At 34.8% G+C, this 16,384-nt stretch overlaps 1 protein-coding gene across 5 annotated transcripts in view; it reads left to right on the plus strand.

Moving 5' to 3' along the window:
• RALGPS2 (Ral GEF with PH domain and SH3 binding motif 2) overlaps positions 1-16,384 on the plus strand; it is a 171,203-nt gene that overhangs the window by 124,630 nt on the left and 30,189 nt on the right. For 4 of the 5 annotated variants that reach the window (XM_058701137.1, XM_058701141.1, XM_058701139.1 and 1 more), the window contains 6 exons: positions 4,166-4,303; positions 5,311-5,401; positions 10,006-10,073; positions 11,643-11,778; positions 12,581-12,732; positions 16,246-16,300. In XM_058701137.1, coding sequence (XP_058557120.1) covers positions 4,166-4,303; positions 5,311-5,401; positions 10,006-10,073; positions 11,643-11,778; positions 12,581-12,732; positions 16,246-16,300 — 640 coding nt within the window. Of the gene's footprint in view, positions 1-4,165; positions 4,304-5,310; positions 5,402-10,005; positions 10,074-11,642; positions 11,779-12,580; positions 12,733-16,245; positions 16,301-16,384 lie in introns of those variants that run through there. The other variant, XM_058701142.1, reaches the window with a different exon arrangement.

Below are 16,384 nucleotides of genomic sequence, written 5' to 3' on the forward strand. Positions count from 1 at the left end.
GCAAGTCATGTAAGTAAATGAAGTAAACCAAAAGTCAGATAACAAAGGAAAATGAGGGCTAGGACAAACTGGCATCCTTAAGGTTAATACAGTGGGATCTGCACCCTTCCCAGCTGTACCTCATTGTTGCCACATCTCCCCATTTTTAGGAATAGATGGACTTCCGGCTTCTAACCTCTGGTTTATGTTACATAATACATTACTTGATCATTTAGCGATCCTGTTATATTCACTAATAGCTTAATCTGGGGAAAATATCAGACAGTAAATTTCTCCTGAGCCTTTTTACTTGAGTCGTTTTGAACTTTCTAACTTTAACATTAAGTAATATCACTAACCAAAGTAAGAAATGGGATTGTCAGGTGTGGCCGGACAAATAATAATTAATTCGGCATGTTTAAATTGAAAATGAAAGTTAGGAGTTCAGTTCTAAAGAGAGACTTGGAAAGTCATCAGCAAAAGGTGATGGCTGAGGCTACAGAAGTAAAATAATCCAGAAAAGTACATGCAGAGTGAAAGATTAATGACAGAACCCTGGGGAACACCAGCTTCTAGAGAACCTTGAGGAAAAAGGAGAATGGACGGAGTGTGGGAAGGTAGGAAGGCTCAAGCCAGTAAAGCCAGTAAAGACCAAGGAACAAAGGGAATGATAAAAGTCCTGCTGCGACACTAATAAGCAGCAGGAGGAGACCAAGAGAGACATGTAAGGATTTCATAGTGAGCAGGTCTCTTATACCTTTTCTGAATAAGTTTCTTTTTTTTTTTATTTTTTTTATTTTTTAATGTTTGTTTATTTTTGAGAGAGAGAGAGTGTGAGAGGTGGAGGGGCAGAGAGAAGGAGTCACAGAATCCGAAGCAGGCTCCAGGCTCTGAGCTGTCAGCACCACGCCTGATGCGGGGCTCAAACTCACGACTGTGAGATCATGACCTGAGCTGAAGTCGGACACTTAACCGACTGAGCCACCCAGGCGCCCCTGAATAAGTTTCAACAGCGAGATCTCAATTTCAGATTATATAACGGGTTGAAAAGCAGATAAAATTTAACTGCCAAATGGTTTAGTTTCCACAGTATATTAAGAACTTAGAAATCAATAAGAAAAAGACAACCCAGAGGGAAAAAATAGACAAAAATCATTTCATAGAAATGTAAATGCATAACCTCATAACTAATCAAAGAACTGAAAATTAAAACACAATGAGATATTATTTAGCACCCACAAGATTGGCAGAAATTAAGACTGGTAATATCAAGTGTTAGCACAAGTATGGATCAGTAGAAACATACTGTCAATGGAGTATGAATTGATACAGCTTTAAAAAACAATGTGGCATCGTCTTGTAAAGTTGAACACGAATATACCATATATATGTCATATTTATAGCATATGATAGATCTATGTATTCTAGAGAAATTCTTTGTGTACCAGCGGGGAGAAGTAACTGTACCAGAGGGGAGAAGTAACTGAAAAGTCTGTCAAATAAAATGAATAAGTAAATTATGATATAGTTATATAGTTACAAATTCTTCAATTTAAGGAATTACAGCTACATTTAACAACCTGAATAACTCTTGGAAACAAAATGGTGAGATACAGCCATCACAGAAGGCTATCTTTTTAAAATTTTAATAGACACCTATAAATTACTTGTGGTGTACCTGTTCAAACTTTACCAATGTTACCATTTGACTTAATCACATGTGCATAAAATAGGATTTTTTTAAAGCTCAGAAATAAGCAAAAGTAAATAATATATCGTGCAGAGTTACAGACATATGTCTTGGGGAAAAGGAATAATCTTAAGTTTTGGAATAGTAGTTCCCTCTGGACGGGAGGCAAGGAGATGACGCAGGGAAGGAACAGTACTGGTGATGCTGTAGTTCGTAACTTGACTGGTCATTCACAAGTATTTATTAACACATTACATGTGTTAGAATATACTTCTTTAAAAGGTAAAGTCATGATTTTCATACAGATACAAAATGAATATATGTCAAGGTTTTATTTAAATCATTAAATTTATAAGGGAATCAGGAAAATTTTGCAACCATTTCAAGGGAGAATTCAAAGTACTACACATTCCATGTAGGCACTAAAGAATGCTAAAATGAATTTACAGATAGTTACAAAACTGTTCAACATCCATAGAACATGAATCTGTTACATTTTACTAGATGTAAGCAACTGGCATTTTTATGGACAAGAATGTGTATTATTACCAGGTTTCAACAACTTACAGTTATGAAATAGCTTTAAAAAAAAAAAAAAAAACCAGAAGAATACACCGGAGGCAAGACACCTAGTAATCTTTTTTGCCTTTTCAGAGTCTGTCATGTGTAAACTTATCTATGTGTCAAATATTTCATTAAAAAGAGATGAAGGATAAAATAAGTTAAGTGGACTAGTCTGTGTTTCTCTTAAAAGGTTTTGTTAAAGGGAAAGGGGCAGGGTGCTATCCGGAGGAGGGAATCAGATTTGAATGAAGGGTTGCCTCGATTTTGTTTTCTTGAAGAGGAGGTGGAGGTGTATGCATGGGCTCTAGCAAAGGAGCTGACGGGGGGGTGAATGATAGTGGAGAAAACAGCAAATATTTTAAAAGAAGCAGTAGCAATTACATTCAAAGTCACAGTTTAGATCTGGGAAGGAGAAACAGATTCATATTCCTCTGAGATTGAAGAAAAAGGAAAGAAGCTAAGCTAAAGATTCATTTGAAGTCATTAAAAAAAAAGTGAGAGTCTAAAGAAAAGGAAGTATTTATGATAGATAGCTTAAAGAATACCATTAAGATTTCCTGAATGGAAAGGAATGATAATAGGATGAATAAAAGGATTGCCACACCAACCTTTTAGATTAGTTGTTTTTAAGCACCTAGTGTCAAAACACTGCACAAGATTTTCATTTTCCTAGAGTGCAAGATAGAGCAACTGCCTTAACTGAGTTTATAGTTGTGAACAGATAAGATAAAAACACGAGAGTTCAAACAGATTGTAAAGTCATAAAAATTACCAAGTGAATGGTATTATAGATACCGTATGAATTTATAACAACATGGAGGAGAGAAATTTGTGTACAGGTGTATATACTCTGAGCTCCAGCTCTATTACTAAAAGTTCACATGGCATTAGACACATATCTGTGGCCCTCAGATTCTTCATCTGTAAAATGAGGGGCGAGACTAGACAGTTCCTAAATTCCTTTCTTAGAATCTGTGAGAAAACCAAAGAACAGTTGACGCTGACCTGGATACAACAGAGATGAGTCTCAGAAACAGTCAAGGTGAATGAAATGGCGTGAGAAAAAAACACAGGGCTTATTTGGAAGGCAGCATGTGATGCATCGGTTGTGTTTTTTCTGAGAGTTCATGAATGTGGTATTTTTCTCTTTGAGTATAGTTGTCTTACACACTTTACATTTGTATAATAAACTCTCAGGAAATATTTTTAAATAAGTGACCTTGCATATCCAGAACTGGTAGAACCAAATTATTTTGGAGGTTATGTTATTTTTGTTGGTACAGAGAAACGGGGTCGGGGTTGGGGGAAGAGTTAGCTTCAATTTGTAGTCCTATGCACTGTTTCAGAAATTCAACTGCTAATCTTCAAAACAAGACATTTTTACCAGGATGAGGCAGTTTTCAAAGTATTTAATATTCAGGTGATAGTTATCAACTTGAGGCAAGGGAATATAGAACTAATACTAAGTAACTACCCCATGCCACGTACTGTCGAGGCTAACTTAGCTGCTTCAGCCTATCCTTAGAAAATAGGCGCTAGTCGTATAGACATAAAAACCGACGTACAGAAGTTAAAATAAGTGTCTCCATATGTACAACTAGTCAGAGGCAGGGACAGTTCAAGAGCTCATCTCCTTTCCACGAGGTTCCAAAAGTGCCAGTTTTGACTCCAGCCTCAAACTATGAAATGGTATCATAAGGGACATTTACAAAAAACACATATTATTTACGTATCTGACCCCAAATCCATGGAAATCTAGGCCTCAGTCGTCATGTTTTAACAAGGCTGTGGTATATTAAATAACAACAAATCCTAAATACGGCATGTATATTGAAATACCGTTGTAAGGTAGCTTTTTTTCCCCCTTTTTCATTGTGTCCTACTCTTCCAGGCTACAATAAGAAAACACTCATTTCTCTCATTTTGTTTCAGGTATCTATTTGTCAGATTTAACATACATTGATTCAGCATACCCATCAACTGGCAGCATTTTAGAAAATGAGCAAAGATCAAATTTGATGAATAACATCCTTCGAATAATTTCTGATTTACAGCAGTCCTGTGAATATGGTACGTTTTTGGGGAATACCACTGCACCATTATGCTGTGATTCTGTTGGTTCATTTACCTGAACCAACCATTTGCCTTCATTAGCCATTTTTCACACAGCAGGAAACATTATCCTAATATAAAGGAGAATAGTGATTGTTTCATTTCACTCTTTAATATTTAGCATCCTGTTTGAGATTTTGCTCAATTCCTTAAAGGAATTGAAATATTTCATATTTAAATTTTTAAGTTTTATCTTTCGCTCTTCTGCTACTTTGTAGAAACTGTGCTAACATTATTTATAAAATTATTTTTTATTATCTTCATGTCATTTGATACTCCTCAACTATTATGTAAATATTTCTTATATTTTTCAGTTAGGGAAGGAGCTAAGACCTCTGATCCTAGTAACAATTGACTAGCTTTCTTGAGTTCGATAATGGGTAGATAACCAATTTTTGTTCAAGATGTAGTTTATGGAAACACATGTAGAAAGAGCTCGCACAAACTCAGGTGATGAGCAAAAGGGGGTAGATTTTTTTTTAATGTTTTATAATGTCTGGATGCTTTCAGTTTGATAGGGAATAAAGATACCGTAGTGGTATGTGTTTTTATAATATTAAAGAACAGTGAGCATACTGTTTAAATTATCTGATTTATTTAAAATAGATTTGTCTTAAAGCTAACTTATATGCATGTATACTTTTAAGAAAACCTGAAAAACTTCCTGAAAGTGTATATGAGGGAGGAAATTTATCCAATACATGGGATTTTGTCAATTGAATTGTTTGGGGAGAAACCAGAGTATGTTTGCTTTTTTTTTTTAAATCTACATAAACAGCATGCCTTTAGTTTTACATTAAATAAAATTAAATAAAATCTACCTCAGTAATGTCCTTCTAGAGTTCATTTAAATTTTGGTGCCACATGGCCTTAATTTTTGTTTAAGTATATTTTTCTCAGATTAACTTTTAAAAATCTGGTTAAGATATACTTTATAAGATAATCTTTTATCACATTTTGCCTAGATATCCCCATGTTGCCTCATGTCCAAAAATATCTGAACTCCGTTCAGTATATAGAAGAACTACAGAAGTTTGTGGAAGATGATAATTACAAGTAGGTTGGATCTTCAAAAGTGGTCTGTTTAACTTTTTCCTGTCTTCTACCCTTTCGTCCCCATGTATTTAAACATCTGACTTTTATATCGTATCATACAAAATGCCTATTCCAGTTGTGTCTTTACAGTAGCAGAAGTACTTATGTTTTTTTTTTTTTAATCACTTGATATGATTGAGCCAGTATACAAATACCTCGTCTCTTCTTTTGTTTTAAAGTATTTCACCTTTCTCAAGTTGTTGAGAGCTGATGTTTGATATTTGATAGTTGTGGTTTGGATTTCTTCCTTTCTATATTGAAACGTTGAATCTTTATGGAAATTTATCTTTTTTTTTTTTTTTAAGTTTATTTATTTAGAGAGAGAGTGCGTGTGCATGCATGCAAGCAGGGGAGGAGCAGAGAGAGAGGGAAAGAGGGAGAGAGGAAATCCCACGCAGGCTCCGCATTGACAGAGCCTGATGCGGGGCTCAAACTCAGGAACCAGAAGATCATGACCTGAGCTGAAACCAAGAGTCGGACACTTAATTGACTGAGCCACCCAGGTGCCTGTGGAAAGTTCTTTCTTAATAGATTGAAAAACTAATGAAACAGTCTACAAATAGGAAAATTACTCCTTTTTTTAATGGTAATTTTTGACATATCTTTGAATTTGTTTTTAGTTATTTTTGTGGATGGAGAGAATAATTGAACTTTTTTACTTCTGGGTTAGAGATATGTGTCCAGCACCACACTTACCCTTTTCTCTATTGTAGCAAGTCCTTCACTAAAGATCTTTAAAAAGCACTTTGAAATACCGTTGTCCGTTTCCTTCTCCTTAACATCCACAATACTGCCCAAGGTGGGAAGGATCTTTGAATTATTAACCCTTTTTATTTTCAGTGGTATGCTGCATGTAATCATAACTGCCAGTGTTTTTTGTTTCTTTTTTTCAAAAGATGGGAGGATAAAGAGCTTATTTATTTCCCTTGGGGCTTCTGATATTTCTTATGACTTTCTTTGTTAATTTCAAATAAAAAAAATTTTTGCTTAGCCTTATTATGCCACTTATTCCCAAGCTTTCAAATTACCTTTTGTCTTTCACAAATATTTTTTACACATACTTACTTTATAACTTACCAAGGTGAGAGACTAGGTTATTTTTCAATATTAATGCTTTATATAAAAATTTTCTTACAGTGGTCATCAACTTTCTTGTTGCATAAGTTTCAACAGTTCTTGAAGAGCCGACTTAGTACCAATAAAAGGCTAAAAATTCTGGAAAATAACTAGAAATAACTTTTCTTTAAAGACTAAATGTATTAAGCTCTAGGTATTATATATTTAAATATATCTATACTAATGTTTAAAAACCGTTATTGCTATCTGTTTCCCCATTTGGTAATATTACCACTTTATATTTCTGTATCAATTTTTATTTTATAACAGATTGTACATAGTAATTCATTTGAAAATATGTGAGGTCACTGAACCCGCTTTTCAAGGCTGGAGTTTTTTCATAAATCTGTTGTCCCGCCCTAAAGTTGTGAGCTTCTTCAGTCCGATGGTCTGTATATTGTATTGACCACTATTTCTTCTGTGTCAGCTCTAGTCACTGACATAGCATAAAACACTCATGTTTTGTCCAATGAGGTATGGAAGATTATCTTAAAACTCAAAATATGATTAAGTAGTTATTAAAAATTTCTATACCTGGCTCAAACTTACCAGATTTAAAAGAAGTTAAACTATTTTGGGCACCTGGGTGGCTCAGTTGGTTAAGCGTCCGACTCTTGATCTCGGCTCCGGTCATGATGTCACAGTTCATGAGTTTGAGCCCCCGTCAGGCTCTGCGCTGGCAGCGTGGAGCCTGCTTGGGATTCTGTCTCTCCCTCTCTCTGCCCCTCACCCTCTCATGTTTTCTCTTTCTCTGTCTCTCAAAATAAATAAATAAAAACTTTTTAAAAATACAAATAAAAAATAAAAGAAGTTAAACGATTCAGTAGTGGTGAAGCCTAAGAAATTGTTGCAGTTATAGAGGATGGTGAATTGTTATTGACTGCTGTGAAAATAAAATAATAAAGTGTTTATGTAAGCTGATTTTTACTTTGCTAAAAGGATAAAATAGCCCAATAAGCCACTAAGTAGTGTTAAATCTCTGTAAACTGACATAAGATACCTTCATTTTTGTAGGAAAGCTGATGCTATTGTACTGATTTTTGTTTTCATGAGTAGCTAGAACCAGAAGAGCCTTCCGATTATATTCATTTTAATAAATATTTACTAAGCTTTTGCCACAGGTGAGTTATTATGCTAGTTGCTAGGATTCTAAAAACAAAATCTTATTCTTGCCCTTAAGAAATCCAGTCTAATACAAAACACATCCACAAAACAGATGACTACAAACCACGTCAGACATCACCGTAATAGAGATATGCCCAGGGTGCTGTGGGAATGCAGACATGGGGGGAGACCTAACTCAGCTTTTGAGTGGGAAAAATGAGGAAAAAGGAAACGTGAACAGCTTCAGGAGACGGTTGTCACCTGAGGCTTAATCTTAACAGGGGAGTGGGAGATGTCTCCACATAAAGAGTGAAGAAAGGTGTTCCAGGGGATGGACTGACCAAAGGAATAGAGAGGGAAACTGTTTTTGCTTGGGGGAACAAGTCCCTTGGTGTTGCGTTGTTGGCCTCATTTGGGAGACTGAAGAAGATAATTTTTAAAGATGCAGTTCTGATGCATGAACCTACTAATTCAGTGTACTGAAAAACAGCATTTTAAGATAAGAGCTATTAAAATAATTAGAAAAAAATGGTTTTCATGTTGAAAGAGATTTAAATAAAAATGACACCTTGTTTATCCAAAAGCCTCTGTTTTTGGCATCTTCATCTATATAGGCAACCAGTATAGATAATACAAATTATGTGCACGGTTTGTTTGTTTGTTTGTTTGTTTGTTTGGGTTGTATTTGTTTTGGTGTGTAAAAAGTGATTTTATCACCTTGGGCAGAAAGAGCTGCCACATGCGTGTTTTTTAATCAGCATGAAAATCTTTCAAAGTTACTTCATTTTAATACTGAACATATCTATTCTCAGCGAACTAGCAGCACTATTACTGGATGGTGTTTTGATGATGACACAGGCAGCTGACACTCTAACCTCACTGCGTGCTTTAAGATGCTTTTTATAGTGCTGAGAGCAATGTGATTCACCCATGGCTTCCTTTCTCTTCCTCTCTTTTGCAGTTCTTTATTAAGAAATTGTAGTTATTTTGTTTACTTCTGTGTCCCCCACCTACTAAACTGTAAGCTTCAGAAGGGCAGGGACACCATGTCTGCCCTTAGTCTCTCTTACATTCAGTGCAAAGAGCACAGTGCCCAACACAAAACAGGTGTTTAATAACTGTTTATCAAATGAATGAATTCACGGGGCACCTGGGTGGCTCAGTTGGTTAAGCGTCCGACTCGGCTCAGGTCATGATCTCACGGTCCGTGGGCTCGAGCCCCGCGTCGGGCTCTGTGCTGACAGCTCAGAGCCTGGAGCCTGTTTGAGATTCTGTGTCTCCCTCTCTCTCTGACCCTCCCCCGTTCATGCTCTGTCTCTCTCTGTCTCAAAAATAAATAAATGTTAAAAAAAAAAAAAAATGAATGAATTCAGTACACTCTGTAGCCCAAATAATTAAACTGCTGTGTAAAAAGAAAAAGAGCAGAGAGTTCTGATTAACTGTACATCTGTTCAGTGCTGTATTTTACGCTGTCAAACAATTAGAATATAATCATATATAATTCCCTTGTTAAGTAATCAAGTAAATCAGCTAAGAACCTATAATAGATTTATCATGATGAATATCACTTGTATTCTACAATTTCATTAAAAAAAACAACTCCAGTGGGTAGAATGCTTTTTAAAAATATTAATATTTAGACAGATATTTAGTAATGATAGGCTTTGTGGACTATACCAAAGTATTTTCTACAACTGCTTTATTATTCTATTTACTGAAAGTTTCCGTGGATAGGAGTCCTAATCTCTTATTGCTGTGGAACTCAAAACTGGATATATTGTCCTAAATGAAACTTAAGTACCAGGTAATAAACTTTGAGTTAGGACAGGGATATACTAGGAATTTTGCAGACAACCTTTTTATTATTGAAGATCTTTTAAGAAGTTGAATTGGTTTTTTGGGGTGTTTTGGAAATTTTCAGTGCTAGAGAAGCCATTAACCCATCCAGCAAAGATTCTAGAAGTATTTGCATGATACATTTAGTAACATACATGAAAATTCCTGAATTGAAGTGTCAGGTATCAATATAACCTCAAGTTCTAGCACTTTGTAGTCATTCATCGAAAATCTTTGGCAATATTGGGGTACTTTGGAAAGATTTTTCTGTTTTTAATTATAACTTGTTAATGTTTTTCCCCCTCCCTAATATTTCCTAGAATAACCGTAAGATCAGCTTTTGTATGAAGATGATAGGAAATTTACTATTGAAGATTGCTCTTGAAGAAAAATAAATAGTTGAGATTATTTTATAAAAATGCTTAATTTTTTGTGAGCAAATACATAATCTTGATGTTATTTTGTCAAATGTTAATATTTTATGTGTTTTGTTTCTTTTTAAAATGCAGGCTTTCATTAAAGATAGAACCAGGGACCAGCACACCACGTTCTGCTGCTTCCAGAGAAGATTTAGTAGGTTGGTGCATAGTTTTCTCTGATGACTGAATAAGAAATCAGATAACCTAATAAGAAAGAATGTGCTTCAAAGTAAATATACTTAGCAATTTTATAATACACACAAAAGTTGATTTTTGATATTAAAATATATCACTTTTTTGTTTGGGTTTTTTTTTTGTTTTTTATTTAAAAAGTTGTTACTTGAGGGGTGCGTGGGTGGCTCAGTTGGTTGCGTGTCCGACTTTGGCTCAGGTCATGATCTTATGATTTGTGGGCTCGAGCCCTGCATCAGGCTCTGTGCTGAGACCTCAGAGTCTGGAGCCTGCTTCGGATTCTGTGTCTCCCTCTCTCTGCCCCTCCCCTGCTAGTGCTCTGTCTCTCTCTCTCTCTCTCTCTCAAAAATAAATAAACATTAAAAAAAAAGTTTTTTTTAAAGTTGTTACTTGGAATTTGTAGTAGTGTACAAACAAGCCAACTAATCAAGAAAAATAGATAAATAAAAAAAAGATAAGTATTTATGAATATCTCTTCTTTTTATTATTAAGAATACACTGTCCTAGGCAATGAAGGTTGATTACATTAGGAATTTCTGGGGTCTGAGTGGAAAATTTTACTAATTTGAGTAATTATGGAGGTCAGTTTTAGTGATTTGACTTTTTAGAAATTTCACTTTAATACTGGGCTACATCCTGAAAATACTAAAAAAATAGTCACAGTTCCTTAATTTACTTGTCGCATTGTAATGGGGATAATATATGTATACCACAGATAATTAAAAATGAAAAATTGGAGATAATTGGCTATTATTTAAGAAATTATTAATAAGCACCTTTTTGTAATTTCAAATGCAGACTTTGGCCCTAAGCTTCATAATACCGCATCCCCTCAAAGTATTTGGAGGCTGATCTAATAAGATGTGGAGGAAGCAAGGAGACAAGCCATGACAATATCTAGGAGAGGCTTACAAGCAGAGGAAAACATGGCAGTTTAATCTCTTAAATTTGCTTTTGTTTTTATTGTTAAAGTGATATTTCACAAATCTGTGTACTTTCAAGTTCTATTTTTTTAAATTCCCATAAGCCTGGCGATGTTAATATTCAAGTTGAAATTCCAACTTGAATGCTTGACCTGCCCTGCCCTACACTCTCTTTCTCTAAGAGAAAACTGAAACTAAGAGAAAGAAGCAGTGTGTAAACTGAAATGAGCACTGAGCTACAGGACTCAGAGAGCTGAGTGATTGATTAGTTCAGGCTTTATGTGCAACGTGATATCCTGAGCCTGTCTCTTCTAATTCTTCTTCCTCTGTAAGTGGGGAAAAATGCTTCTACTGCCTGCTTAATGCAATCAAATAGATAGGAAGTAACAGATTTGATATGTTTTGGATTTTGTGTTTTAAGCAGAAAGTATATATTTTAATGTTCAGTCATTTAAATAGAATTAGCAATATTATTTTATTTAAACCACATTTTAAATTTTCTATCAAGGGATTAAAAAGAAAACACTCTTTTGAAACCATTTGAAAATTTCTCTCTCTCTCTCTCTCTCTCTTTCTCTCTCTCTGTCACACACACACACATTTAATTCTTAGGTCCCGAAGTAGGAGCATCTCCACAAAGTGGAAGAAAAAGCGTGGCAGCTGAAGGAGCCTTGCTACCGCAGACGCCACCATCCCCTCGGAACCTGATTCCCCACGGACATAGGAAGTGCCATAGCTTGGGTTATAAGTCAGCATCTTTAACTTTATCTTTTCAGACTTTTAAATTATTTCTAGTTGGATTTATTTTCTGGATATTTGGTCAGTTAAAATAGTGTCCTGTGTAGTTTTATTTGTATAACAATAGTTTTTTTCTGATTCAGTAAAATATCTTGTTTGCTTAAAAGCATTTAGTTCTTCCTTAATTTGGAAATAAGCTTCTCCCAACAGTGCCTTTACATTTGGGGGAGATAAATGAACTATATTACAGAGCATCATCATAAATAAAATCAGGAAAGCAATATACCGTTTTCCTTTTAAATTATCATCTTCGTATCACGACAGTCATTGTTTGTCTTAATCAAAATGAGTCGCCATAAATTAAGGTTTATAAAAATTACTCCTTTTATTCCTAAACATAAAAGGAAACTGTTTTTTTTTGTTTAACATCATTAACTTTACAAGACTTTTCTCAAAATGGGGCCCATAGTTCACCTTTGCCATGATTTTTGTGAAAATTTAATAGTTATTTTCCAAAAGCAAATGTAAATAAACAGTTTTTTAATGGACCTGAGACTTAAGGTGAAATTAAGGTATTGTCTGTTATATAGATAGATAAAGGCCTGGCCTGGTTTCCTAAAATATTTTCCCTAAACTGCTGGTTTGAGGCTTTCATGGTGAAATCTGTGTGTTCATTAGTATGAGAGTTCAGAAGTCAGGTCAGGATAGCAGGTAAGTCTTCTGTGTCCTGACTCTTTATATAAGAGTATCTTTTATATTTTGAACTACCAACAGTAATAAAAGATATGAAAAATATTTCTCTTTGTTTCCAGTTTCATTCATAAAATGAACACAGCAGAGTTTAAGAGTGCAACGTTCCCAAATGCAGGGCCAAGACATCTATTAGATGATAGCGTCATGGAGCCCCATGCGCCGTCTCGAGGCCACGCTGAAAGTTCTACTCTTTCTAGTGGAATATCAATAGGTGAGAAATACTTCTCTGGGAGGATTCCAAATTATGTACAATGAGACTTTTAATCAAACTCAGCTGGAAAAAAAGAGTCATTAATCCTATTATACTTAGAGAAAAATTGATAAAGGCAAAGTTAACAATTAGATATAGGATCATATTACTAGTAGCTTCCGAAGTTAATGATTCATGGTGTTTTTAAAAGTGCTTGATGGTTTTGACTCCAAAAGGGGAAGCATTTGAGAAATGGTGGGAAAAGAAGGTAGACTGGTTGAATTGGTTACTTCATGCAGTTTGTAGGAATGAGGAAAGAGAGGCACTGTTGGTGTACTCCCTGTCTTTTGGATTAAGCAGCTAGTTAGATAGTGGCGCTATTGCCATAGTAGAGAAGACCAGAAGAACGGTCATTTGTAGGTGGTGAAGTATTTGTGAAGGAAGACTGGGTTTGGGGAATTAGGAATTCTGTTTTAGACATGTTTGGTCCACATGGAGTTGTCAGGTAGGTAACTGAATATATGACTTGAGCTCAGTGGGTAAGATTAGGTCTGTAGATACAAGTATAGGAGTTAGCATATTTATAGTATTTCAGGCCACGGGACTGGTTGAGTTCACCAAGGGAGAGAGTGTAAATAAATAAGACATACTAATGTTTAGAGGTCTGATTATTTTTTTTTTTTTTTTAAAGATGGGCCATCAGAGGAAATATGAAGGAGGGACCAGTGAAGTAGGAATAAAAATCAGGGTGTGGGATCAGAAAAGCCCAATAGACAAGTATCTTCAGGAGGAAGTATCACTATCAAATGCAAGAAAAAGAAAAAATAAGAATGGGAATTGATGAGTGCATTTGGCAAGATAGAAGTCATTGGTGACCTTGATAAGAGTTGCTTCATAGAATAATGTGGGTGGAGTCCTGATTGGAGTAGCCTGGAAAATGAGAGGTGAAGAAATACAGATAGTTACCGTGAAGGGGACTGGAAAATCAGGACCATACTGGAAAGGGAGATGAGGAATTTGTTTTTACTTCCTAAACTTATTTATTTTCTGAATCTTTTAGATGAGCTTTATTTCCTTTGATAATTAGAAAAATCTTCATAAATACTGATTTATTTTTTTAAAGGATAAAAATGTCTTCCTCTCTGATTAAGTACCAGGTTGGTCAAGGGCTATGCCAATTGTTAATAGGATCATCTTAGTATTGATGAACAGTCAATAGAAAGAAATCCAAGAAGGAGTTCATTTTCTTAAACATATTGACTTCCTTAACCTTTGAGAGTTCCAAACCTGGTAAACAAAATTGATTTAGAGCTTTCTGACACCATTCAGTTTTTTAATTCCAAAGTTCCCCCTTTGACAAATGCAAATGATTAAATAGTGACAAAATTCACAAAATACAAGACCGATTAGCCACCTGAAGTACCTCTTTGTTGATACTGTAAGTCGTCTATATGCAGGTATCAACCTCAATCTGAAAAATAATACAGAGAATAATTTTGCAAAAGAGAAAGGAAGAACTTTTTTCCCGTTAAAAATTTGTTACACTATGGAATCTGGCATTCCACTTAAATGAAAAAATAATAATTTTTTAAATTACAGCTCTCAAGTATACATATTATTTCACTTTTCCCCCTCATAAGTTTTATAAGAAAATTCTTTAGTTTATTTGTGGCTTTTACTTTCTATAGATGTTCTTTTTGTTACCACAGGACAATTATTTATTTGGTTATTTTATTCAGTTACAGTTAGTATCTCAGTTTATAGGCCTTTCTTTTAGAACAGGAAGAGACTATTTTAATTTTTGCCTTTGTGTTTATTTTTTATTAATTCTAAGGCTGTTAAGAGGATAAGCAATAAAGATTGTTACATCCTTGTTTGTAAATTAAGAATGTTAGACATAGACCGTACCTTGCAAGGTTTTTGTTTTAAAACTGTATATTCTGGAAAGAAAGTAAATCTGTAACCCTAGATGGTAGATGTTACACACACACATACACACACAATTTATAATTACAAAAGGGTTTTTTCCTTAGCTGTAACTTTAACATATAATATCAATCTGTACCATAGAGGTTTTGAGAAAGTACTGGAGAGAAATTAACCAGTGCTTGGGACAGTGGCCTCTGTGGTCCAGATATCTTAGATAACCTGAAGTGGTCTTGCCTAGCCAAGAGAAGCATATCCACTCTGGACTGGAAAAACATATTTTCGGGGCGCCTGGGTGGCGCAGTCGGTTAAGCGTCCGACTTCAGCCAGGTCACGATCTCGCGGTCCGTGAGTTCGAGCCCCGCGTCGGGCTCTGGGCTGATGGCTCAGAGCCTGGAGCCTGTTTCCGATTCTGTGTCTCCTTCTCTCTCTGCCCCTCCCCCGTTCATGCTCTGTCTCTCTCTGTCCCAAAAATAAATAAAAAAAATAAAAAATAAAAAAAAAAAAAAAAAGAAAAACATATTTTCTACAAATAAGTCATACTAATTATGATTCAGTTTTCAGTCTTTGCCACATAATGTTACAAATCAAAAGATGATCTAGAATACCCTACCGCCACTAACAGAATACTGGCATTTTCTCATCTGACCCACACAACCAGAAAATTATTTCAGTGACTATTAACTAAGCTCTTCCGAGGAGAGTATATAGCTAGGGCCACTCTAAATACATAGACGAGGTATCAATCCATCACATATAATGCATACCTTTTAGCATTGGAGTTTGAGTCTGTCATGGAACACTGGTATGAAAGTGTGATGGACAGTTTAACTTGACACATATGGGACACATTAATCATCAATTTTATTGAGAGCCAGAATTATCTTTAAAATAACTTTTAAATCATTGTAAGCTGTTTTAGACTCTCCAGATTTATTCTTCTCAGTATTTTTCTTTAGCTAATTTAAAACTTTGTATGTTAGCTGCTATTCTGGCCAAAGAGAAGGTTTTTACATTGTTACGGCACCATTGTTATTTTTTTCTTTCTAATTTAGGGATTCCATCCTCTTCTACCTTGCCTCTAAAGGCAGAAGTTGAATTTCATTAGACTTCTTTTTTTTAATGTTTATTTATTTTTGAGAAAGAGAGAAAGAAAGAGAGGAATTTCATTAAGCTTCTTATCCTTAAGGCAATAATGGGTTTTTAAAGGAATACAAAGAGAAGGAAGTGTATCACAAACCTCTTAAGAATTTCACAATTATATTCGTCTTAAATTATGACAAAATTTTGAAATTTTGAAAAGTTTTATGCTTATGTACATTCGCTGATGGTAGATAATTGTTTATAAACATAATGCATTTGAGCTATAAGTAGACCTGCAAAAGTGTTTTATGCTCTTTGTTATTTTTGGTGGTCTTGTTAACTATATTCCAGTATATTGCAGAATAAGCCTCGCAGCAGTAACACAAGAATGAAGAATTAATTTGTGGATGTTCACCCACAGATAACATGATTATCATTTTATAAGTACAATTAGAAAATTTGTTTTTAAAATACAAAACTTAAACTAATTCTGATGTTTAAAATTAGAATAACTTTTGATTTTAGGTAGTAGTGATGGTTCTGAACTAAGTGAAGAGACCTCATGGCCTGCTTTTGAGAGGTAAGAAAAATTGTCCATTTGAACTGCTTTGAGCTGAGTTGGTCTTTCTTAAAAGATCATAAACATTTTAACAGATAAAATTTG

The sequence above is a fragment of the Neofelis nebulosa genome, chromosome 15, assembly GCF_028018385.1.
Source record: "Neofelis nebulosa isolate mNeoNeb1 chromosome 15, mNeoNeb1.pri, whole genome shotgun sequence".
In the NCBI taxonomy this organism is placed as follows: Eukaryota; Metazoa; Chordata; class Mammalia; order Carnivora; family Felidae; genus Neofelis; species Neofelis nebulosa.